Source organism: Epinephelus lanceolatus, chromosome 9, assembly GCF_041903045.1.
Source record: "Epinephelus lanceolatus isolate andai-2023 chromosome 9, ASM4190304v1, whole genome shotgun sequence".
NCBI classification, from domain to species: Eukaryota; Metazoa; Chordata; class Actinopteri; order Perciformes; family Serranidae; genus Epinephelus; species Epinephelus lanceolatus.
Genome location: NC_135742.1, coordinates 42729037 through 42754371, shown reverse-complemented (window position 1 = coordinate 42754371; position 25335 = coordinate 42729037). Strand labels below are relative to the sequence as shown.

The 25335-nt window shown below is 40.4% G+C and overlaps 1 protein-coding gene across 3 annotated transcripts in view; it reads right to left on the bottom strand.

Annotated features, from left to right (window-relative positions):
* The window catches only part of golga1 (golgin A1), a 36840-nt gene extending 15211 nt beyond the window's left edge, over positions 1–21629 (bottom strand). The window contains exons 1-13 of one of the 3 annotated variants that reach the window (XM_033620397.2): positions 21364–21629; positions 16399–16489; positions 12217–12291; positions 9643–9740; positions 9529–9561; positions 7929–8057; positions 7440–7609; positions 6637–6748; positions 6429–6512; positions 5622–5747; positions 5075–5170; positions 4367–4462; positions 3834–3929 (exon numbers count right to left, since the gene is read on the bottom strand). In XM_033620397.2, the coding sequence (XP_033476288.2) occupies positions 3834–3929; positions 4367–4462; positions 5075–5170; positions 5622–5747; positions 6429–6512; positions 6637–6748; positions 7440–7609; positions 7929–8057; positions 9529–9561; positions 9643–9740; positions 12217–12291; positions 16399–16489; positions 21364–21492 (1335 nt within the window). In that variant the 5' untranslated portion in view covers positions 21493–21629. The remainder of the gene's footprint in view (positions 1–3833; positions 3930–4366; positions 4463–5074; positions 5171–5621; positions 5748–6428; positions 6513–6636; positions 6749–7439; positions 7610–7928; positions 8058–9528; positions 9562–9642; positions 9741–12216; positions 12292–16398; positions 16490–21363) is intronic. The other 2 variants (XM_033620399.2, XM_033620398.2) reach the window with 2 other exon arrangements.
* Positions 21630–25335: the final 3706 nt, after the last annotated feature.

Below are 25335 nucleotides of genomic sequence, written 5' to 3'. Positions count from 1 at the left end.
TCTGTTTCACCCAGATGTATCAAATATTACACATCGTTGATTTGCATTATCATCACAGCAAATTGTATGCATTGCCCTTTGATTCTAAGGCAACGTCAGTTTTCTTTTTAACATCAGAGACACTAAACACATCAGCAAGGCAACAGTCTGTCAGGCTGTAAGAAAAGTGACTCTGGCTCTGAAGAATTTTGCCCATTTTTGTGGTTTGCCCTGGGCATAAATCAGAAAGGATCATCAAAGAATTCCACAGGACTGCAGGGTTGTCAGTGTTAATAAGAAATTAATCTATATGGATACATTATGTAATGATTTATGAACACTTTTCATATAAAAATTTCCTCATGAAAATCATGTTTTCTGCGCTCCATTGATGATGGCTTTTGGTGCTCACTGCGAACGCGCTTCCCTCAGGCTGAACATACTCAGAGATGATTGAACTAATTCTGATCAGCTATTCTGGAACCAAAACCTATTCCTAAACCTATATTTATATATTTTTTTTCGCTAGCAACGAGTTTACATACAAAGTCAATGCAACCGGGCGATGGAGCGTATATTCGCCCAGGAGAAAAATCGCTCGGGCTCCGAGCGACAGCGACGAAGCGATTTTTCGCTCATCGCTTGAGATGAGAAATCTCATCTGGAGCGGTATTTCGCTGGGTCCTGTTGCTTGCAGCTCAACGCTGATTGGCTGCCATAACCCCGGAATCCCGGGGGGTTCTTGACTGTCATGACATGTCAGCTTCATTAAAAGTATAGCTGCAAATTAAAAGCAACAATAGATGTAAAAACACACAGAGACAATACATCTGTGATCAGTTCCCTAATTTAATTTTAACAATTTTTTCAATCTTCTCCAATTTCTCGTTTTATTTTATGTAAGTGATCAATGTAAGTGCACTTGTCCTAGAGCCGCCACAATGTTTTTTATAATGCAAATAACCTACAAGCTTCTCTTCCTATGACTTTGTATGTGTCTTGTATGTTTTCTGAAGCCTTTGGGCCCTATTTAGATGGTCTAAAACAGATGGCGGAGGGCGCATAATCCATGTCGCAAGTGTCATTGCTATTTAGATGCAGGCGCAGTTGTCATTTTCACGCCCTGCGCCCTCGTCGTCTAACTAGCAAATGAACTTGCACTTCTCTGGGTGTGTTGGTCTAAAAATGAGGAGTAGTCAGGCGCAGTCATGGCGCTTTGCTAGTTAGATGACGTAAAAAGCAAATGTGCCAGTGACCAACAAAAACCTGGTCTAAAGTCAATGGCGTATTGCGCTGTTAAACAAGTTAGTAATATGCGTCTCTAGGCAGGTGCACAACACGCGTGCACTCTGCTCAGACACACACGGAGCAGCCACACATGCAAAAGATAACAAATAAAAATATGATTACAATGTGAAACGTTATTATTGTGCACATTAAAATATTTATCAGAAACACGTCTTAATGGTCAGTCATTAATCAGAATGATCTAATCGCACTAATAATGATCATCATAATCCGGGAGGTCCAAGCTGCAGTGTCCGAATATACGGAACTGCAATCAGACCTCCATAGGCTGATGATGCATAGCCTGTAAAATGAACTTGTCTTTCCCAATTGAATTGTGATCATTTTGGCATGTAAATCACAAAATCAAAGATGTGAAAACGTTTGATAAACTTTATTTTGACATAAACACAACAATAACCAGCTTCTGTGAACTAAAAACGTAAACTTATAGCCCTACAAGTAGGCTACAAATGTATATGTAAAAAAAAGCTTTTAGAACGTAAAACTGAAGATCATCTTGTCAGGAGGAGGAGGATGAGGAGGAGGAGGAGGAGGAGAAGAATGACCCCAGCTCCGCAGCCAGCGCGCAGCCAGACCAAACGGCCCGGGTGCAGCCACGGGACCAGCCCTTCCTGCACCTTCAGGCGGGGGGGTTCAGGATGCTGGAGAGGGAGATGGGCTCTCTAACCTCCCGGGTTAAAATAAAATAATTGAATAATTTACAATTTGTTGACAGCGTTTCTCTCGTGCACGCGCGCTCTCTCTTTCTCTCTCGCAGTCTCACTCGGTTCTTTTCTTTTGACTTTTCTAAAATGACAGATGCTGAATATATACTCCCTATCTGATGCTGTGGCTGTTTGTGGTTGGCTGAGAGGGATGTGAACTTATTAGATTGCAGCTGTGTTAATCAAATCAGGTTGGGTTTCCATTACGTGTGCCAAACGGTGCCAATCCCCTTTGATCTGACATCAGATGTGATGGGACAGTCAATATAGAGATACATTTATCGTCTCCTCAGCTGTAAAACGCTCACTCTTTCCAGTTGGTAGGTCCGCCATCTAACTAGCTCTCCACCGTGCGCCTCTTTTAAAGGGAATGAGAGGTGAAACTCTGATTGGCTTATTGAATGATACGCCCAAAACACACCCATGACTAATTCACAGAGTAAGTCCAACCCTTTTAGACTCTCCGCCATGGCACACAGTCTGAAAACGCGCTGTCTAACTAGCAAGTGACTGGGACACACCCATGCACCGCACGCCTGGCGCTTTGCGTTTTAGACCATCTAAATAGGGCCCTTAAAGTTACAAAATGAGCCACACCAGTCACAATCAATCATCTCCAGTGTCTCATGTCAATTAATTAACACTATTTGTCGGCTTTTTATAATTCCTTTTTTTTTTTTTTTTCTTTTTGCTGCTGCGCTGCTGCTGCACTGTGTCTCCAGTTGAAAGTGGTGATTTGCTAAATACATTCTACAATAATAAATTAGATTAACTTTTGGTAATAGTATTGTTGGCTATATTACGCATTTTAATAAAAAAAATCAGAATAAAAGAAATAAACACCGAAATAATTAGTGGAAATTTTTTTATTGATACTCCTCTCTGACATACTAACGCACACACACACACACACACACACACACACACACACTGAACACGCGACTGAATGAATGAATGAACATTGGAAGTGCGGTCACTGTTGAGATTCATTTTTTATTATTAACAAAATGTTTTTTTACTGACTGTATGAATGGTTTTGTTTTCAAATAAATATTTGGAAACGAAAACACCCCTTGGCAACCAAAATGTCACAAAAATGAGAATGTGATGCACCATGGATAGGCCCTAGTCACCTAATGTAAAGAACATAAGCTATGAATCAGTTCACTTCTGCTGGGTTGTAGACCATTTGTCGAGAAACGGTTTCCAGATTTTCAGGGAGATGTTTTCCTTGCTGACATTGGGCTAGAGGCAGGGTACACCCTGGACAGGTCACCAGACTATCACAGGGCTGACACATAGAGACAGACAACCATTCATGCTCACATTCACACCTACGGACAATTCAGAGTCACCAATTAACCTGCATGTCTTTGGACTGTGGGAGGAAGTCAGAGTAAATGGAGAAAAACCACGCTGACACTGGGAGAACATGCAAACGCCTCATAGAAGGGCACCCCCAACCCGGGGTACGACCCAGGAACCCTCTTGCTGTGAGGTGACAATGCTAACCACTGCACCACCGTGCCACCTGTCCAATCATTCATTCATTGAGGCAAGTGCTAAAACGTTATCACCATAGATCCCTCTTATATTCTATTTTTGGTTCTATTCTGCTTGTTTACTTTTCCCAACCATTTTTCTCAGTTTGCTGAGAATTATACCTGACAAGGGCTCAGAGAGCATCCTGCAGCCACAAATGTACAGGCTCAGTGATAAGTCTGTATACTCTCTCAGCCACTTTGGAAAATGACTAGCAATTTCTATCTGGAAAAAAAAAGAAAAAAAGAAAAAAAAAAAAAAGACTCATTTTGTGCTCTTGACTGTTGTGGTACTCACCAGTTTATCCATGTGATGCTGTTTCTCTATGATCTGATGCTCTGCACTCTTCAGTCTCTCACTACTCTCAAGGATTTGCTGCTCCAAATTAGCTATCTGAAACAGAAAGTAGAACAATGATTGATTGTGACTGGTGTGGCTCTGGCTCAGCAGGGCAGCTGTGGCTCAGGAGGTAGAGCAGTCATAGAGTGGTTCAATCCCTGGCCTCTGCAGCCTGTATGTCATAGTGTCCTTGGGCAACATACTGAACACCTAATTGGTGTTTGGGTTTATCAGATGGCACCATGGTACGGTGCATGGTAGACTCAGCCACAGGTGTGTAAATGGTACCTGTTTTAAAGCGCTCTCAGGGGTCGCTAAGACTGCTAAAGCACTTTATAATCGCAGTCAACTGACTTCCACACTGTGAGCAACATTATCAGCCATTCAAAAGAAATCCATTCATTTTCTGTTAATTTGATAAAGACATTGCTTAAGGTAATTTAATAATGTCGTGATCGGTTATTCTTGCAGTACTGTATCTGTATGCTTACTTGTGAGTCTGTTCTCTCTCTGTAGGCTCTGGAGGAGTCGTCTTTGTGTCGTAGAAGGGTCTGCAGCTCAGTAATGCTGCAGCTCATTCTGGATACCTAGATCAGACAGAAAACACAAAGCTGGAGGGGCATTCTGTCACACTGATTTTACCTTTGCTAAGACAACTTGACAACATTTGTACTAAATATCAAAGTTGGGAAAGCCACATATTGTTTTCCTGCAGAAACTTTGTCAAAATCATCCTATCCTTTGGATTGGGCATGGACTGAAATTAAAATGAGGAAATCTGAAATGACTTAAGTCATGTTAGTGAAAACAGGAATAAATAAAGGAGCCCTCTTTTTGTTCCCCTGAAAGCTACACACAATCAACTGTTAGTGACCTATGCATCCTAATTTAGCCCAATGATGAAATACTACAGCAGTTATTATTCTACTTAATTCACAAAATCAATCAATCAATCAATTTTATTTATAAAGCCCAATATCACAAATCACAATTTGCCTCACAGGGCTTTACAGCATACGACATCCCTCTGTCCTTATGACCCTCGCAGCGGATAAGGAAAAACTCCCTAAAAAAACCCCTTTAACGGGGAAAAAAAATGGTAGAAACCTCAGGAAGAGCAACTGAGGAACGTATTTAAAATCACAGGTTTGAAGATTTGATGGATTCAGGTTCTTTAGTGAAGAGATGCAGTGGTTTACCTGTGTCTCCAGAGAGCTGACAGTATCTGCATGGTTTGTCCTAACCAGCAGCAGCTCTGCTCTGGTCTCCTCCAAATTTTGCTCCAGGCTAGACTTCTGAAAAGGCAACAAATGGACTGATAAATAGCTTGTTTGGCTTATGTTTCATTCCTTAATACATATAAGGTAGGCTCCACATTATATATATTAATTTTAATACACAACATAATTTACATAATGCTTATTTTTCATCATTACGTAAACACACCTGTAATTTAGTCAAAAAATTACAAATCAAGCCTTTGACTTAATCCTGCCTTTAATCCATTTCATTTTAACACATGATAATTGACAAATTATCTACACAGTAACAAAGTTTAAATGACAGAATGAAAGAAAGTTATTTATTTGGTATGTACATACTATTATATAAACATTACAGAGAGGAACACTCTTCATGTTTTCTACAGGAATCAGAGTGGAGGGAATCTTTCAACATCTGCCACAAAAAACAGTGGGTTCCAGCCAACAGTGGCTTAAACTAAGCATTGCTCCAAATGTTCTTCACCTCGTGGAGGAGCTCCTGCAGATGTTCATCCTGGCTCAGGTTACTCTGCAACCATCTCTCCAGAGATGTCACTTTCTTCTGAAGGTCCACTAACAAGCGCTCCTTGTCCTCCTCTGTTACAGCAGCCTGATAAAGTCAAAGGAGTATATGACTAACTCACTTTTAAAACCTAAATTGTTAATACTGCTATTCTAAAAGCCTTGTAAGATATTGGAAACTTGTATTTCCTGTCTGCTCCAGAGACAGTAGGAAACTCCCTGAATCTGCCTGCCTTAAAAACACTGTCATTCTGATTAATTAATGCTTGAGGAGTTCCATGAAAACCTGATAAGATGTTGACTGCTTACTGTATACTGAAATATTAAGGATATAATGTACTATGTTAGGCAAATTTCAGCAATAATTCAAACATGGGAACATGTTTAAAAAATTTAAACTCAGTCTAAAAGCACACCAGACTATTTGAATTGGGTTCCTATTGTTCTCCATCAGGGGTCGCTGATAAAATGCAGTGTGACCTTGATCTATTGCCCAGTAACCTCTGATTGTGATGCTCACCTTGTGAATGCAAGACAGATGATCACAACACTAGGCATGTGTAAAGCAAGAGGGAAGTATAATTTTGGCTTTTGCCAAAAATTATGGAAAATGGTTAAGCTAAGTGGAACACTGTCAAACTATAACTAATTTTAGGATGATGCTATGCGTTTTTACAGTCACTCAAAGTGACAGCCCTAACTTGTCCTGTTGCCTGAGGGAGAAAATAAGTCATTCAAAATATGACTGTTAATTTGAGGCTGTTCTGACCTTTTGTTGTTGTAATTTCAGGGCATCATGTTCAGTCTGTAATTCCTGGAGGGACCTCTCTAAGGTCGACACCATACTCTGTGACTGAAATACAAACAATTCACAAACTCACTCAATTCACAGACAGCTGCCTTGAAAAATGATCGTAACTTCATTAAAGAAGTACAGTCATCGAGTGTAGCTTATGCAACTTGTGTTCAGAACTGACCTTCTGGAAATCTTCAGAGACCTGCTGGATGACTGACTGCAGCTCCTGGCATCGTCCATCCAGCTCACTGATCTTCTTGTCTGCCTCCTCTCTGAGCAACAGCAGCTCCTCTCTGTGCAAATTCAATGACATACACTTTGTCTTTTGCTGTTCTTTCACAAAATCCATGGTTCAACAACAAAGGTAAACTTATAATTTATAGGTTAGGGCACAAATTAAACTTTTTTGGAGATCTTGCCTCCGGAAGAAGAGCGGAAGAGCCCTGGTTTCCGGTTGTAGGCTGTTTGTAGTCAACGTGATATTGATCAATCACGTTTGAGCTGGCTGCAGTTGTTGCCAGGTTAAACGCTCCGTGCGGTGAACTAACGAGGCGGAACATAATTGCCGTCACTGCAAACTCTGAATCCATCGCAATGTTTCAGCAGATTTACTTATATATAAACGGAAGTCGGAAACGGAAATTCGCCTCCTCCGCCCAAATCAAACCGGAATGCCAAAAAATCAAGGGTCTGCCCCCAGAGGCTGTGTCGCCGTCTGCCAGAAGTCAGACGCCGAATACAGCGGATGGGTTCCGAGAATGACAGGCAAGTTACCAATGTAACTGATGGGGATACACCTGGGGGATAAGGTTTGCATTTTTAACTGATTGTCCAATTGTCTAGGAAAGCTCAGCTGTCTGACAACACAGCTAATTCAGAAGCTTGACCAAAATACCAAAATAATTGTTTTGGGGAAAAAGAAAAAAAAAAAAAAAAAAAAAAGCATAAAAATAACATCCTGCTGCCCATTGCATTCCTTCTTACCGCTCTATTTCCAGCTCAGAGTTGAGTCTGCAGCTCTCCTCATGCTGCTGTTTCAGAATATGGAATTTCCCTCGAGCCTCAGACAGCCCTTGCTTTGCCGACTGAACTTCAGCCTCCTTTTGCTGGAGCTCCTGTTCGCGCTGGCCCAGCTGCTCCTCCCTCTTCAACAACTGACAGACATAAATGGGAAATTAATTACAATCAAGGAGCATACCATGCACTAAAGAATGTGCTGCTATGAACCCATGTGAAATTAAATCACACCTAAACAAACCAACTGCTTTTCAAACACAGTCTCTCCTATCCTGCACCGAGGCTTGCAGACTGCACTTACTCCAAAGCATAGTTATTTAAATGACAGCATATCCTTTCCTTCTTCAATTTTCAATTTAAACGCAAAATGGAAAAAAAAAAAAAAAAAGGTAGCAAACTGCATCATTGTTTTTAAGTCATGCTGCAGATCCACCCTCCAACTCCACATGTACGCACCATGTGTTTAACTTTAGCCAGCTCCTGCTGCTGAAAGCCCTCCAGTTCATCCAGGTCATCCCTTTTCTGGAAGAGTGCTAAGCTTTGCTCCATCATCTCCTCTAGCCGAGCTGACAGGGAATCCCTCTCCTAAACAAATACAACAGTTATACCAGCGGACACGTGCATGAGCAGGCTTCAAGAAACCAAGTTTAAGTGTACTTTCACACTTGTGATTCGGTTTGTTTGGTCCCGACCAAGGAAAATATTATACATTGTTTCCCTTTAGCTTTTATCACTTGTTTCATGTACTTCGAATGGAATGGAATAAGACACAAGCTCAGCAAACTTTTGGTTTAACCCCTTTCCACTTTCTGAAATCATATGATGACGCACATACGTGGCACCATGGTTGTCAAATAATCTTGCAGACATAGGCTACAGTATATGTTGTTTAAAACCTAGATGAGGGGGTTACTTACCAAACTTCACAATCAACAGAAAGATTTTTAATCTATCCTAAAATCACATTAAAACCTGGGGTTGGTCAGCTTTGCTTTCTCACTAAAACCAAAACACACTGCACAAGTTTGACTGGAGCCACACTGAGACCCTCGGGGGCTCTTGCAGGGGACTTCAAGCCAGTTGTTTAGTCTGCACCAGACTTCAATAGACATCTTTCCTACCAACCCAATAAAGCAGAACTAAATGGGCAAACACACCAAGTGCAAGTAGGGCTGGGCGAGAGAGAGAGAGAAAGATAGAGTAATGACACTTGTTTAATGGCACCCGAGGATTATGGCACTCGGTAGACTGATACAACACCTCTCTTTGTCCTTTCAAACACAACCCAGCTGGCCACCAGTGTTGTAAAACACTGATGTTTTGTTGAATTTAGGCTGTGACATCTGGTGACCAAAGAAACTGAAGCTGCTCTTGCTGCTGAGTGTGAGCTTCACAACAGGAAAAGTTGTGAGAGTCCGCCCGGCCACACACACACACACACACACACACTGACAGGACTAACTGTTAGTATCACACGGATTTTCATTGACGGGTTTAATGACAAAGTGGAGCCATTTTGTGTCGGTGCGAGTTTGTTGCGACCATTAAACGGCATGGCGTTGGATGATCGCTGCTGCTGCAGCTGTGGAGCTCATACTTAATGGGCAGATGTTAAACTGACGGGGATAGTAGCTCTGGAGGTGGCTGTAACAGGACGTCTGCTGATCTGGCGAGGAGACAGGACGGTCCCAGATCAGACCACCGGCACAAGAAGGATTGAATGCAGATATCGTTTGATTAGAGATGTTTCGATACACTTGGTACCAATTTATTTCTGTTGATACCCTGCCCTAATTATGATATTCAAAATCTAAGACAATATACAGTCTCAAATCACAATATCGCCAGAGTATCAATATATTGACCAGCCCCAGCTACAAGTTCAACTGAACCACATCAAACACATTAGGTGTGAAAGCAACAAATTTAAGTCTTGCACTGTTTTACAAGTCCTTGATCCTTCTATTTTAGATGTGGAAAACAGTCACATTTAAAGATAATATCATCATAAATTGTGTATTATTAGAAAGTCCAAAAGATATATTTAAAGACTTACCTTTTCTATATCAGTCATCTTCTCCATCCATTCCTGCAGGTAAAGAATGGACAGAGATTAGTACACAAGCCACAAATCAGGACTGTACAGTCGGTAAGATGGAGTTGCTTTTACCTGATCCTTCTTTTCCAGTGCTAAAGCCATCCCCTCAGCCATTTTCGCTCGGCTGGCCTGGTGAGACTCATTCTGCTCTTGAAGTTTCTTTATAGATGCTGGGCAGTTAAAGTGAGAAAGAGAAAAAGAAAGGGAAAGGTGGAAACCATAGAAAGAGGTTTGTATGCAACCAAGGAGAACAGAAATATTAAATAGCACAGACAGTGGCACCGTTAGTAGCTGTGAAAGGTTAGAGTCAGATTAAGAAGTGTGTTCATCCCAAAAGCAAAGACAGGCAAAGACAAGCGATGCATGGCAACTGACAAAAACTAAAGCAGTTTATTGAAGCTTACACTGCGTGTTATCTGTGTGAACTAAGAAAAAAAAATCCACCCCAAAGTCTACATCTCCTTGACTGTCCTTCACTGTTCATTACAACTCACAATATTTCAGTGCCAGTTAGAACCAACAACAAACTGAAGATTTTACTATTCTTGGACTCGTAATACTTTTTACTTGAGAGTAAATCTCAGTAATTAGTGGTTCTTTACCACACACTATAACTTAAAAGTTAGCTCTGAGAGGGTGCTGGGGAAAGAGCTGGGCAGTCATTCAAATCAAAAGGTTTATTGTTATAAAATCTGAGATATTTTGAGAGAAAAGTAGACACCTTGGCCTAATGGTGGCACTGAGGACTTGTTCGCAGCTTTGTCACTCTATTATTGTGCTACATCTCTGTAAGTCCAATGTGCGCTGGAAGGGTTTCAGAAACAGAGCATCTTCAAGCAGGCTGTTCTTCAGCAGCCGCCTCTTCAATGAAGTTTACAGTCTACTTGTCAGCACTGCATATTGAAAAATTGATAAGAGATTACTTATGATATTAATTTAATGTCACTTGGTGATCAGTTCACATACACCGATCAGCAACGACACTGAAACCACTGACAGACCAACTGATTAACGCTGATCTCCTTGTTACAGTGTTCCAGAGAGTATTCTTTACTCCTGGCATTCATGTGGATGCTACCTGACATGCTCCGCCCTCCCAAACACCGTTGCAGACCAAGTACCCCCCTCATGGCACTGGCCCTCAAAAATGGCACCATATGGTGGTGGTGCGCCTAGTCTGCTGTTGAACTTGTTTTGGTGGGTGGAACGCATCAAGTGGTGTCCACATAAATGCCAGGACCAAAGGTTTCCCAGCAGAACATTACATTGTAACAAGACAATCAATGTTACTTTCTTCATCTGCTGGTGGTTTTAATCTTTTGGCTCACAAGTGAATTGCCTACTTTAGAGATGCGAGCTGGCTAAAATAAACCTAGAGTGAGATGTTAGTCAAACCACAGACTGTATATAAAGATGGACGTCACATCTCCACTTCCCCCTACTGTAGAAAAAAGGGAGCCAAAATATCCTGGATACGGCCGCTGCCGCCTTGCACTGGTGTGTCATCTGGAGCATTCGCAGTCTCCACTGGTATAGAGTTCCCATTCACACACCCGTCCAACTAATCACGAGCAGCGCCTTTGATTGGGAGCACACCGTCTGGCACACACAGCTGTCAATCATGAACTCAATCTCCCTTTTTTAACATCAAATTACTAGTTTTAACCAAACTTAACAGAAAACCAACACTGGAACATCATGCTGGAACATCAGCATGATAAGAACAACCCAAAATGTTTGACATGTACTTGACGTTTTTAGTTTGGCCCATGTCCCATCCATTAATATGGAGGGGGCGGGATTTATGACCTATACTTGCAGTCAAGATGTTTTGGTTTCACTTTTGGGAGCTGCTGTGTCGTCCATCTTTATAGAGAGTCTATGAGTGAAACAGACAAAAGACCTGCGATTGAGAACCTTGGCTCACGCATCTAAAGGAATGCTATTTCATCTTCCCCAGCAGCCGTAACAGAGCTGGAACATGACACAGCCTCGTCCAGTGGACATTGGGGGTTAGAGTGTGCTATTTCTTTTGCACAAATCCAAATGTCAGCCAGGTGCAAAGGTCCCCAAAAACATTAGAATTCACACTCAGGACCACAAATATCCACAGCGTTGGACAGCTGATGTCACAAAAACAATCAAAAGCACATTGACAAAGGCGGATATCCCAGTTTCTCCACTGGCAGGAAGCCCAACAGACCACAGTGCAGCCACAAGACATAGTGATAATTAAATAAAAGATGTGGCTGCAATAAAGGTATTAAGGTTTGTATGCATAGGTAGGGTAGCTAGTGAGCTCTATTTATATGATACAGTTTGCGTTTTTTATACACATATGTCCAACTGACTCAAACTAAGAGAAAGTGAGTACACCAACAAAGAAAGTGACAATGCATACATAACTCTGAAATCAATACACTTAAAGAACACCAGTGTAAAAGATCTGAGGGTGGATTTTTAGATTTAAAGGACAGAGCATTCAGCACTCCCAAAGCAAACCTCTAACACCCATGATATTAGCTTCTGGGGGAAAAAAAAAAGTCTTTGTGGGAGGAACTGATGGCACACTAGGTGATGGTTTACTACGGCCGACAGACAGATGAGAGAAAAGAAGCTAATTGGGAGGAGAGTAGAGGTACGTACAATCCTGATGCTTTTCTAATGCAATTTCAAGCTTCTCCTTCGTCTTCTGCATAATTCGTAGCTGCTCAGCGTAGTCTAGTGTTGGGAAGTAGGGTGGTGGGATGGGGTATCAACAGCACATACGCGCACACACATGTACACCAACACACAACCACACACAGAAAACACAAACAAGGAAGAGGAACAGGCAGATGACGATAAAGAGAGAGGAAGGAGAGAAAGTGAACATAAGAGGGAGAAAGCAAAAGGGAAAACATGACTGAGAAATAATGGAAGGTAAATCTATTAATGATTTTCTTATCTGAGAAAACCATACTGGTTAAAAGGCTACATGAAAATGTGCGACCCTTAACTTTTTATAAGGGTGCAAAGTCACATAAACCACTCAAAGGACAGATGAGCTATTTTACTAAGAGGAGGAGGGAAAAAAACAGCCTAAAACTTCATTAATGACAGGACTGTGTTCCACTGAATATACACCAAGCAAACATTTAAACAGCAAGTAAAAGTAGTCATTCTGAGACAAATGAATCACCATTAACAAGGCAGATATTGCAAGCACAGCTAACACCTTCTGTGCAGCATGGGTAGGGTTTGAGAAATCCAGTTTAAATAAGAAACAGGGAGGGGACTGTTGTTCCAAGGCAAACACAACTTCTGTCAAACTTTGTGGTACATTTAGATCACTGAGGAAGTGAAGGGCAAAAATAATTTTTGACACTATCACTATTAACTAGCTGCGACCATCTTACTGCCAAATTTATTCACTCGAGATCTGAATCTGGATTTCTGGAAAAAACACACTAAGTTAAAAGAATACTTCACTCTCAAAATGACCATTTGTATATCAATTACTCACTGCATGTTACGTTGATTTTTTTAATTAAAACTCTTGATTTTCTCGCACACCTACATGGTAAATGGAGAATGCAAAAAAAGGGGAACATTCTTCATGAATTGAAGTCACTGGGGACCACGTTTCAGAACAGAAAAAATACATCATAACATCCATTTACAAACTCTCACACAACTCTTGCAGTGTATCTAGTCGTATGCTCAGGACCTTCCAAACGCATGCATTTTCACTAAAATGTTAATATATAAAACACTTCCACCCATTAGTAGCGCGCATTGATATATTAGGAGAACTGGATACAGCAATGAAAGCGGGGCCCTGTTCATTCCTATGAAAGTTGGTCAGTGGCGCATGAAGCCAAAATGCTTCAGCTGCCACGCATAACATTGCCCGAATGATCTGGGGATTATCAGCACTACTTCCGCACCATGAAGCCCATACAGCAGGCGCACTAGAGACTAACAGCAGCAGGGCACGACCAAGTGTGGCTGAGCGTGTTATCTCCACCACCTGAATGGCTAACTTCCGGTTTAGTGCTCCGCTAACTTAAATGGGTATAAAATGATTTAAAGCAGCTGTGCGGAACTTTTTACCATTTATCAAACTGTCCCTAGTTCTTATCACCCCCACTTGAAGATTCGCATATTTATTTGAACCCAACTGCAACAAAAAAGCCTTTCTCTATATGGCTATTTAGCATAGCCTCGGTTGGGACACAGCGGAGGTCAGCAAACCAGAATAAGGCACCCGGAGGCGGAAGTAAGTCTGCACGCCTGCAGCGGCCCACAGCCATTAAACCACAGAAGAAGAAGGAGAATGAGTTTTACCAGATGCATCTATAAGGACTTGGTTGTACTTTCGATGTCATGGCAGATAAAGACGGAGCACCGTCTAAAGGAAAAAGAACAGAAGAAGGCTAAACGGGACAGTGATAGGGCTCGAGCCCAAACACATGTAAACCTCGGTCGGGCATTCACCAAGTGGAGAGAGCTGAGAGATTTGAAAGGTTTTAAAACTGATCCCGAGTTGGCCCTTTTCCTAATCAACAGGTATGTAATTTTTGTTTTTATTTAGAGAATATACCGCAACTTGTTAGATGTTGTTTCATTTCAATATATGACGACATGGAAGCTATAAGCAAGCTAAATGTAATGTTAGCTGATATGAACCGCTTTTGTCTAGTACAACAAATGCCACAAAATTATGTGTGACTGTGACCATGAACACAAATATACAGCAGGCAGTTGTCCTCAGTTTATAAGAAATTCAGAGCTACACCAGAACATTTATGATTTTCCTCTCGCTCTCCAAAACAAATGCATGCGGTAATTGCCGGTTGCAGTCGAGATTTTACCAATGAAGCTGAATGCCAGCTGCAGTTGAAATTTTACGACACCTGGCTGTGGGTGTCATACCGCTTCAACCAAAGGGGGCGCTATAATCAACGAAAACCTAAAGCTCCGCACAGCTGCTTTAATCACGCAACTCACGAGCAAATGGATCAAATCCTGATAGTGAAACAAGTCATTTTTCATTCAGTTTTTGTGATGCTTAAAAAAAAGTAGCGAGTGATATACAAACATCTCTTTACTCGTTTTACTACCTGGGGTCCTGGTAGCACGCCCTGAACACTTGTAAGGCACGTGTATGAGCTCTGCATGAACAGAGTTCAAACAGATGCGCATAGGGCACGCTACTCAGCTGTGCATGAGACTGATCATACTAACATGTTTTAAATTGTAATGTTTTAGTGAAAATGCATGTGTTTGGGAAGTGCTGCGCATCCAACTGGATAAATGAGACTTGGATTATACTGCATGAGTTGTGTGAGAGTTTTACAAGGGATGGTTTGATACAGTTTTGCTGTTGTTAAACACGCTCATGAAGTGTTTGTAGTCATGCTATGTAAAGATTAAAGCACTGAAAATTAACAAGGTAATAACACAAGTGGAACTAATGAAATTTAATTTGCTTTGAACCACAAGACTTAATCCAGCATTTACAAATTACAGTTTTTTTCAAACCAGTTCCTGACAGGATCTAGTCACATTCCTTTGACAAAGACAATTTGTTTGAGCTGCTGGTGCCTGTCTCACAGACCAGAGGCATTGAAGTTTCAGTTATGAGTGCAATGTTTTTTCTAGATGGTTGCCTCAGATTAGAGCTGGGCAATATGGCTTTAAAAAAATATAGTGATATTTTGAAATCTCCTCTACTGTAGACAACTAAAATATCAAATTATTAAATGAACTACAATTACAAAAAGTTAATTAAATGGCTACTGCCATATAATAAAGTTAAATAAAGTACAGTTATAATAAAGATAAATAGAGTATTGTTATAACTAAAAAAAAAAAATCAAATCAAAGCAGAACAACTGGTGCTTTTATTCTGAAGCACCTGGCTCGCCCTGGCCTGGAAGAGTTGGTGTCTTTGCTGTGAACTTAGAGCTTCCAGTCAACAGTTGTTGTGAGCAGTTGGCAGAAAGTTAAATCGTTGCCACAGGGCATTTAAACATGAGGATTTATTCACTGTAAACTGATAACAAACTAACAGCTCTCATATATCAATAGTATTTGCATATTGCACTGGTGCTCTGTGGTTGCAAAATGCGACTGCGGGTCACGGAGCTCCACAGGTACAAAAACACACATGGCACCTTCTCACACTATAGTAAACCCATTTAGTTAAAATGTTACAGCGGCGCAGTTAAACGTGGATGATTTATTCACTGGAAACTAGAAACAAACCAACAGTTCTCCAGTTCATATATTAATATATGTCGCAAAGTAGTCATGGTCTGGAGCTGTGATACAAAAACATGCCTCACTTTGCCTGCCCACACAGAGGAGACTGATCTGAATGGGAGGAGTGTCTTAAGGTATCATGTTTGTAAATCTGTGTTTATGTATGTGTGTCTGTAAGAGGGAGAGAGCCATAGGAGAGAGCAAGAGAATCGAAACACCAAAGCAAGTATCATACCAGTGGTGTACAAAAAAATGCTGTGACAATTTATACTCTACGTTTGTGACAGTCATTTTATATATCACACATGGAATAAGCCGCCCTACATGGATACATAGTACGTTGATCATCATTTGCTGGTAAAATATGGATCAACACTGCAATGACATTTTTAGTTAATGCTTCAGGCTCTGTCATTAGGAGTTGGCCACATGATTTTGATGTTATTTCATCATCACACAGTTATGATAGGATCTATTACTTACAGTCCTGTGCATCACAAGCTACACCTGGGTTTCAATTTCTCTGATCCTGGCTACTGAGAGCTACGGGCTGAATCGCTCCAGTCTGACATGTCTTACCTGATAGCTTGGCCTCCAGCTTCCGGATCTGATCATTCCTTCTGAGAAGCTGTGCGGGAAGGTCATCCCTGGAGCTGCTGCCATCTGATGCCTGAAGACACACACACACACACACACACACACAAGCAAATATCCATCTTCAGTTGCTCTTTCACAGTCAGAAATCATCAAACATGTCCAATGCATTTCAGTGATAACTTGTTATTTTCTCTGCAGGTAGCATTGCTCTACTGGCTACTCTCTATAATCTGGTGACTAGTCCAAAATTTTCAGGAATTCCTGGACATAAAAACTGATGTTTGACATCACAGAATGGCATTTTATTTTCAAACTCCATTGCTTTTGTACTACAGGAATAATAAAAATATACGAAATGAATGCAGAAAGGAAAGATGGCACCTGTCCCTGTCATGCAAACAAGTTGCAGGGTCACTACACATTTGGAATTTCAAAATTCCATACTTTTCCATACCCTAATTTTTTTTTTTTTTTTTTTCAGAGAATATGCACCATCTGAGTAAATATATCAGTGTATCATATTTCACATCATATTTAATTATTCTTAATAGGCGATTGTAGCCAAGTACCATAATGGCATGCAAATAAAAACTCAGGTAAGTTCAATGTCTGGGCTGAGGCAAAAAGGTTGGGACTCTGGGTGCAAGCGTTGCAGTTAGGAGACATCTGTGTTTTTTCCTTTCATGTGGCTCAGAATCGCCTTCTCCTCCATGTTGGCGATGTCAGACGATTTCACACAAAGCTTGCATCTAGCTCTGTGTGTGAATTGGGAATCCTTGGCCAGTATTTATATACAGTATTGTCAAGCCATCCATCAAAAAACTTGCATCTACCCATTGTGAACCACGTGAAACTCTTCTTCTTGTCGAAGGTGCAGTGTTGCAGTGAAACTTGATACCTGGGGGGCTGGAGGAGGGTCATGGGGCAGCAACTGACAATACCACTTGTCAATCAGGTAAAAGGGGCGGTATGTTTTCTGAGACGTTTGCTCTCACATAAACTGTGCTTGGCCCGGCATAAAACACGATCTGGACTAATTAAATTATTTTTGGAAATACATAATTTTCTATTTTAGAAAACAGTATTTTAGAACAGTGGTAATAGTCTGGAAACATAAATATTTTTCCATACTTTATTTTTCATTTTCCACACTTTTTAATACCTAGAAATTGATCAAATTAATTTCCATACTTTTCCATACTTTCCATACTTGCGTAGGAACCCTGAAGTTGGCTAAACTGTGGCACCCACTTTGTTCCAGAAACACAATGCCACATGTTAGCTGGCAGTATTGCTACTCAGCAACTGCACTAAATAATTTAGCCAAGTGCAACTGAGACAGTACAACAGCCTCAGGAGTCTAGCTTCCCTGTGAGGGATTTCACTCCCTTGTTAGCTCCAATGAACAAAGCTATACCACAGACATGGATTTCCTTTACAAAGCTATGACAAAAACATTTCTATTGAAAACAATATAGGAAAAAAAAAATCAGTGTGCTCTGCAGAACCCAAAAGAACAGGTGAAATTAGCAGCCACAACCAAAAAGAAGAAACACTCAGGAATAAAACTGATAAAGTCAGCTGTGAGTGTGTTCGGCTGTGACACGGGAAATGAATCAACAGGGTTTCATGTTAGACTGGCTGGTCTTAAGACTGAGTAATCAATACAACACAATGTTAGTCACACCCAAGTCCTGTTACGTAGAACTGCCCTGACTGGTGACTATTCGAAAAGCCAGCCACGACTCCTGTCATAGAACTGAACCCAAATACCTTAAATTTTATTTAGACTTTCCACAACTAATTCAGAGTGACAAATGACATGTGAGAAAATGATATGACATCAGTCGATCCTCAATCTATTTCAATCTATTTTCCATTATGGCTGGGTTGGAAACAGTGGAATGCAATCACTGTGTGAACAATGTTAAAAAATAAAACCTACTATCTCCCGTTCCCTGACCCATTCAATGACATCCTCAAAAAAAAGGTATCAAATTTCCTTTCTTTCTATTTTCATCATGAGTACTTACAAATAAAAAAAACTGGGGACATTTATCTTGTGTTTTTAAACTCCTGATGTCTTACTGCATTTTAAGAACTGCAGTTTAAATCATTTATTCTATCACAGAGCTGTTTATTCTTCTGAGAACATCACTGAAAGGAGAGATGTGATTCTGTTGATATCTATACATTTGGCAGTGATATTGCACATTGGGACGTGCCACAAAGGGGATTACTAATGTAGCTGGTTCAAAGCCATCAGCATCGACAGGAGCTGCCAGAGTATCTCTAACATTTAGACACCCGTCCTAAATACCAGCTGTGTGTGGTGTGGACAAACAAAGCATCTACAAACATTCAAGGTGCTATTTTCACACTGAGCGTGCTCTGTTATCTTCCCATAAAAGAACTCAATGTAGTGAAATTCACGGAAGAACCTGTTGGCATATAACAGATTAGAACTAGTAAAAACTGGTATTTATTATATATAATGAACACATTCCTTGAGTTGAGAGTGAGCTAGGATATTCAACATAACATGGGGTTGATTTGTCATAGAGGTTGCTGTGTTCACTGCCTTATTCAACAGTTTAACTGCTGAAATAGAGGCACGTTGCATTAATTGGCTTCAGTCTCTGCAGATCACTGAAACTCCTGTTCCACCTGTGAGAACCCAGGCAGAGCAAATAAGGCAGAACACATTGGCCAAAACGCAATCTCGAAACCCAGCAGGTATCTTCTGGCGATGAAAGGGCCAGGTATCATTTAAAAAAATTACAATATGAGTACCAATACTAGTACCATTAGGGGCAGTACACATGCCGTATCTTTAGCCGCCTGGAATACACAAGGTCAGATGCTGGGTGCTACTCTTTTGCCTTGTTTCTGTGCCAGTATTGCAGCAGGTTGCATCTGAGGTTGCTAAGCAACCTGAATAAGCACCATATCATAACCTGTTTACCTGAAATCCTGAGTGCAGAGCTGATCTTCTTCCAGGCACTGTTTGTGTGTAGGCCTATTGTCCATGGGACAGATGTAAAGCTCTGGCAGCCCTGCACTAACATGATCAACTTTTTCCCCATATTTTTCACAGACAGATATTTACAGATGAAGGAGAAAGATGTCTGTTGGCTGTGATCGTTTGGTCCTTGTCACATGACATGCGATGCACACTGATGCATTCCAAATGTTTTACTCAGTTTATCTTAGGGCGAGTGCCCTAAAAAACAGGTGCTGGAAAATGCATACACACCACGACAGCGGTGCTCTGGCGTTTGAGTGGGCCTGCCACACGTCTACATCAAAAACAATGAATTTGAGGACACAAAAAATGCGTTATGTGTACAGCCCCTTAGAGTGACACCATTACCAATAGAGTACCTTTTTTTGTACTTCATTCAATACCCATCATTTGAATAGTATGACAGCCATGCTGTATATGCAGGGTCATCATGTGTAGCCACTTTTGAGTGTTTTGGGGCATCTCAGCACACTGAACATCCAACTCCATTAAATACATCTCAATTGACTTCACCACACCACACACTGTATGGGTTGTAGCTGCTGTGGTAGTGGGCTTATCACACTGAATTGAATCAAAGTACGTTTCTGTGATTGACTGCAAGTAAAACCATAAAAACAGCCATTTTTTCTAGAACTGGATACAAAATGGATCAAATGCAGGTGTCATTTGACTGAAGAAATTACTTGGTACTGGGTTATTTTGGTCAATATCTTAAAGATGCTGAGTACTGATACTGAGCCCTAGAAAATTAATTAGCTTTTTATTAGGTTTTCTTCTTTCATCTGCATTTGTATGTGGCTATCTGTTTATAGATATTAGCCAAAATGAGCAGAGCACAGAAGTGGCCCAAATATCCACTGGCTACACCGGATCCCCCAGCAATATTTGCCATTGCCTCCAAACGTCTTATCGCTCACAGACCAACAGCAGATGGGTTCAGAGATCGGTGCACCTCTGCAGAAGCTTGTTAAAGTCTGAAAAAATAATCCTGATGATGTCATCAGGGAGACTGCACATTTATGACAGAAAAACTACATTACAAACAGTGTAATGGAGTTTAAAAGATGTGGACATAACAAAGATGCAACCCATTCACATTAGCTTGACCTACGCTGGGAACTAAGAGTCAGGATATCTCACCCACTTCTGCATTGATTTTGACAATAGTGATTTTTTTGAAAAATGTGTTTCTTGCAAGTCTCCACTGGGGTGCCCCTTTAAAACCCATAGAATTAGTTCTTAATGCTAATTCAAGGCAACATAATCAACTAAAGAAAAATGCCCCAAGAAGATAAGACAGAGACAGATGATAGCCAGCAGTGTGTTCATTAGTGATCTGAACCCTGCAGAAGAAGAGCACAGACCACAATCCATCTTTCTTCACAAGTCAACTTTTCCACTCAGAATTTTTATGCACAACTATCAATTATGCTGTAAAATCAATAAATAAAATGACTTGTCTTTGTTCAGTTATGAATGAACACATTCCAGTAACCAATTTAACACTACACTAAGAGAAGTAGTGTAATACACAGATATTGTGCTGAAAGAACAATAATAAGTTAGATTTGTCTCTTTGATGGGCAAGAATGAGTCTGAACATTACCTCTTTATTTTTAGATTAACAGTTAATAACTATTTTAAATTTAACTGACCAACTTGTACTGATTTTCATCAATAAGGCTTGTCCTGTTTTATTATTTTTTAAAGTTGTCCCTATTCCCCACTGTGGACTGGACCACAAAGGTGTGACACAGTTTTGCACTACATAGTACGTAAAACAAAACCAAATGCAAGAAAACCTCCAAACAATGGTAAATTATGCCCCAGAGGTGTAGCAAACCATCTGGAAAACCACAAACCACCAAAAATTCAAAGCATTAGGCTAGTGACTGGTGATGATTTCACAAAGTACTTACAAAGTCATCCCCCGAGTCTGCCCCCACTGAGGTGATGGATTCCTTGCTGATGGTTCGCGGTATTCGAACACCACTGCGAGGTGCTGTGGCAGCCTCCTCTGCGATCTTCTTCTTCAACTTGGCAAACATGCCTGTCCTTTAAGAGTCTCTTTCTGAGGGCAATTTGCACTTTCTGGAGAGTAAGTGACTTCACACGATGCATGAAGTTTATGGCTCCTTGTTGTGAGGGCTGAAACAGAGCCGTGTCCTTATGCAGTACCCCTCAAAACAAGTTTGGTCTGGTAACTCCATTCTGCTACAGCTGGAAAGAGAAAACAGACTATTATGACAATAGCAAAAGTGAAAGCACGGGCTACTTGTTTGCAACATGTCACATTTCTGTAATGAGCCCAACAACAAGATCAAGGTCTTTTTGACATGGTGGTATTTATTATTAACGTCATATAACATATGGGCTATTTTGTTATGTTAATAACTGACAAATGCTGCAACATTTTGGTTGTGGCTGTTTGGTCTGTCTTTTTAGCAGGTCACTGAGAGAGCAGAGAATCTAACAATAATGTTAAACTGATATGTGACTTACTTGGGAGACCAAATGTCACACTGAAGAAGACTTTCTGTCGAAACGTCTGTGTTTCTGGTACTGCCACCCAAGTTGGTTTATTAAATTTACCAAAAGGACATTTGTGAGTGCTGGCATTTTTCTCTTTTTCGCTGTTTTTGGCCGTGCACCTTTCGAGGGGATTTATTTTGAGAGTGCTTGCTTCTTTCCTACATGATTTTAGACAAAATGTCTCTCACAGCTGTCTTATATTTTGCTGATAATTGTGTTACTCAAAGCAGATGACAACCTTCTGAGTACTTTTTTTGTAATGCAAACTGCACCAAACCTCTAACGTAAATATTAGTTACTGCCAAGACAATAAATCTAATTCTACTAAGTGTGCAACTCATCATAAATGACTGCAATGTAGAGTAACCAGATTTTGACTTTGTAACTAAATCTGTTTCCGTGGCTAAGCTACAAATGTATTCTAACTAGCTCAACCTTGTTACTAATGTGTGGATAAATGCTTTCACAAATTGCTACAAAGTAATGCTCTGTCTGTTGTGTCTTATCAGTGTAAATCCCATCAGGAAATCTGCAATTACACTGTGAGACTATGTTTTGACAGATAGCTAGTCAGCTAGCTCTTCTAGCCATAACAATGAGAGTTAACGTTACCACCACCGGGCGATGTTAGCTGCCATTAGCTTGCTCGTTCACTGAAGTCGTCTTTCTCTTACCATATTAACTTCGATTAAGTATCGGTCCATGGCGTCTCCAAATGCTCAGTGGCTGTAGGTTCGCCCTTTTCCGTATATCCTCAAAGAATAGTAATATTGCTGTTGCTGTCGATATGGACTTGCTAATGCTGTCTCTAACAGGCTAGCTGCTGCTAGTTGGAGAGCTACACGTAATCACCCCAACACAGATGACTGCAGACGTCACGGCAGGGCCACTGTTCATTGGTCATAAGAACTGAGGTGTCGGAGTGGAGCCGGCAACATGCGCCGCCTACAGGCACCACAAGTAATAACAGATCAGACGGGACGGTGTAGGCATAGGCCTATTTTTTGAGTGCTTTTCTGGTGAGTGACATTGAAACACATAGCACAGAACAAGTGACCAACAAATAGTGCAATACAACTGATAAGTAACATTTCTGACATGAAAATAAACAGCACAAGACAAGCGGGGGAACTAGACCTTTTACCATGTAAAATAATGAAAAGTTGGCTTAGATTTTTTTGTTTTGGTACACTTTGTTTGTGTGTGTGTGTGTGTGTGCGTGTGTAAGACTGTGTGGGTGGATGGATTTTCAGTTTGACAGATACTGAGGGTAAAGGGAGCAAAAGGGGGAGACAGTAACAACTAAAAGAAGTACTTACAATAGGAAGATTAAAATTAAGAGAGAAATTAAGAGGGGAAAGGAAGAAAAGAAAGGAAGTTAGAAAGGGGGATGAAAAAAAACTACCATGCTCTTTGAAGGCATCTCTGGTAGGGTCCTGAGGTTGAAGCGGCACAGGGGTGGAACTGGGGTGAGTCAGGACAGCTGAGTCAGGGCAGACTTTAATGTATTTGCCTTTTCTTTTTATTCATGTCCTTTTTTATCTGTTTGTTTTATCTCCCTCTCTTTGCTTGTGTTTGCTTTAGTCGCCTCCAGACCTGTCAGAGCTAGAACAGTCCCCACCCCTCCAGGATTGATCTGTTAAGATGAGTGAGGAGCAGCTTTCAGTTAGGAAATGGGCTTAGCAGGGATCAGGTCCCCTGATTCAAGCTGTTGGTGTAGGCATACTAGCAATATCTTTTCTTAGCTGCTTATGATTTCTTTATACCATTAATTAAAACATGTTTATTAGTAGAGAGGTCAAACAACAAATATCAATGTCTGAGAAATGCTTCATGCAGCAGTGGCTTGGACAAGTGAAATTCCTGCCTTTCCTGTACCAAACTAATTGCATGTGAGGGAAAATCTCCTTCAAACAGTATTTTGTGTTAATAGTGATGTATTGATAGTGATGCTGGTAGAGGTGGAGCCCATTTTAATGACATTATATACTGCTCAGTAGTTTAATCCATAATAAAATCACAATTTAATTAACTCATTTCGAATCGATCGAATATTTGCCTTCAAAGTGTAGAGAAGGAAAAGTACAAAGTAGCATGAAATGGAAATCTCAAAGTATAAGTGCCTCAAATAGTACTTAAATAAATATACTTAGTTACATTCCACCTGCCTATGGAGGTTATTCCCTATTTTGATGCATATATTCCTGTCCCCACTTCTAACATTTGTGTTGTTGAATAGCTAGTTCATTTCCTTTAATGTTTTGACTTACATTATCATTACATAGTATTTGTTGATGTTTTGGTTTATTGTTAATGTGTTTGTTTTCTTATTGCAGAGCTAAAACCACAAACACATATGAGGAAACTTCAGAACCTGAAAAGAAAGCTGCCTTTGAAAATATGAATGGAAATGACTGACTGCTTTTCCATCCTTGCTCATATCAATTAGGTGAAATCCAGCACTTCTTCACAAAAGAACCTGTGAATTTTCTGTCATACTCTATCATTATATTGGGATATTGCTCAAACAACAACATAACACATTACAGGAGAACACCATCTAAATTAACCTGAAGTGTGAACCCTGACGACATCAGTGGGCCAGTAATATTCTACAGCTTGGAAAGAGTCTCATATATAATAGTCTTCTAGGTCTTCTTATCATTAACAGCTGGTCCATGCTTGTCTTTTTGGGTAAAAACTAATATCTGTGATAACACAACAAAAGTTCTCAGGTAATCAGTGCAATCCACCATCTTCCTTTTACTGTTCACTTCCACTGTGTATTGTGCAGTCCTCTCTGTTAATGACACATCCTTGTTTATTCTGGTTCTGCTCAAAACTGTTGAAAACACGGGCTGATTCACTAGATAGCACCAAGGTTCCAAGAATCTTGATTACAACTGGTTTAAGAACCAGAACTTATTTGGTGGAAAAAGGGAAATAGTGAATGCAACAACTGCAGGAAGTTTGTTTAAAATGAGCAATTTGGATCAATTTTGAGTCTGTGAGTATATCATCACAGATGAGTTTCCCCATTTTAGTGACTTTTAATAGAATTCTTTGTCCATATTGCTTTTTTTTAATTTCTTTTAAACAACCATACACACTTAATAGGCTTCACTTGTTAACCAATTCATTGTTTTCTCCTCCCTGATACTTGGTCATTGTTCTCTTAGCTCTTGCTGTTTTAACTGCGTACTTTTCTAATACAGACGAGGCTGTTTTAGCAGAGAGTAAAGGCTCTTCACCGTGCCACTATAAAGTGAGGTTTTTTGTTAAAGTTCATATCTTAAATAACAATCCAAACTTTAAAAATGTCAATTTCCTTTAGTTTTTTTTCTCAGAGGAATTAAATC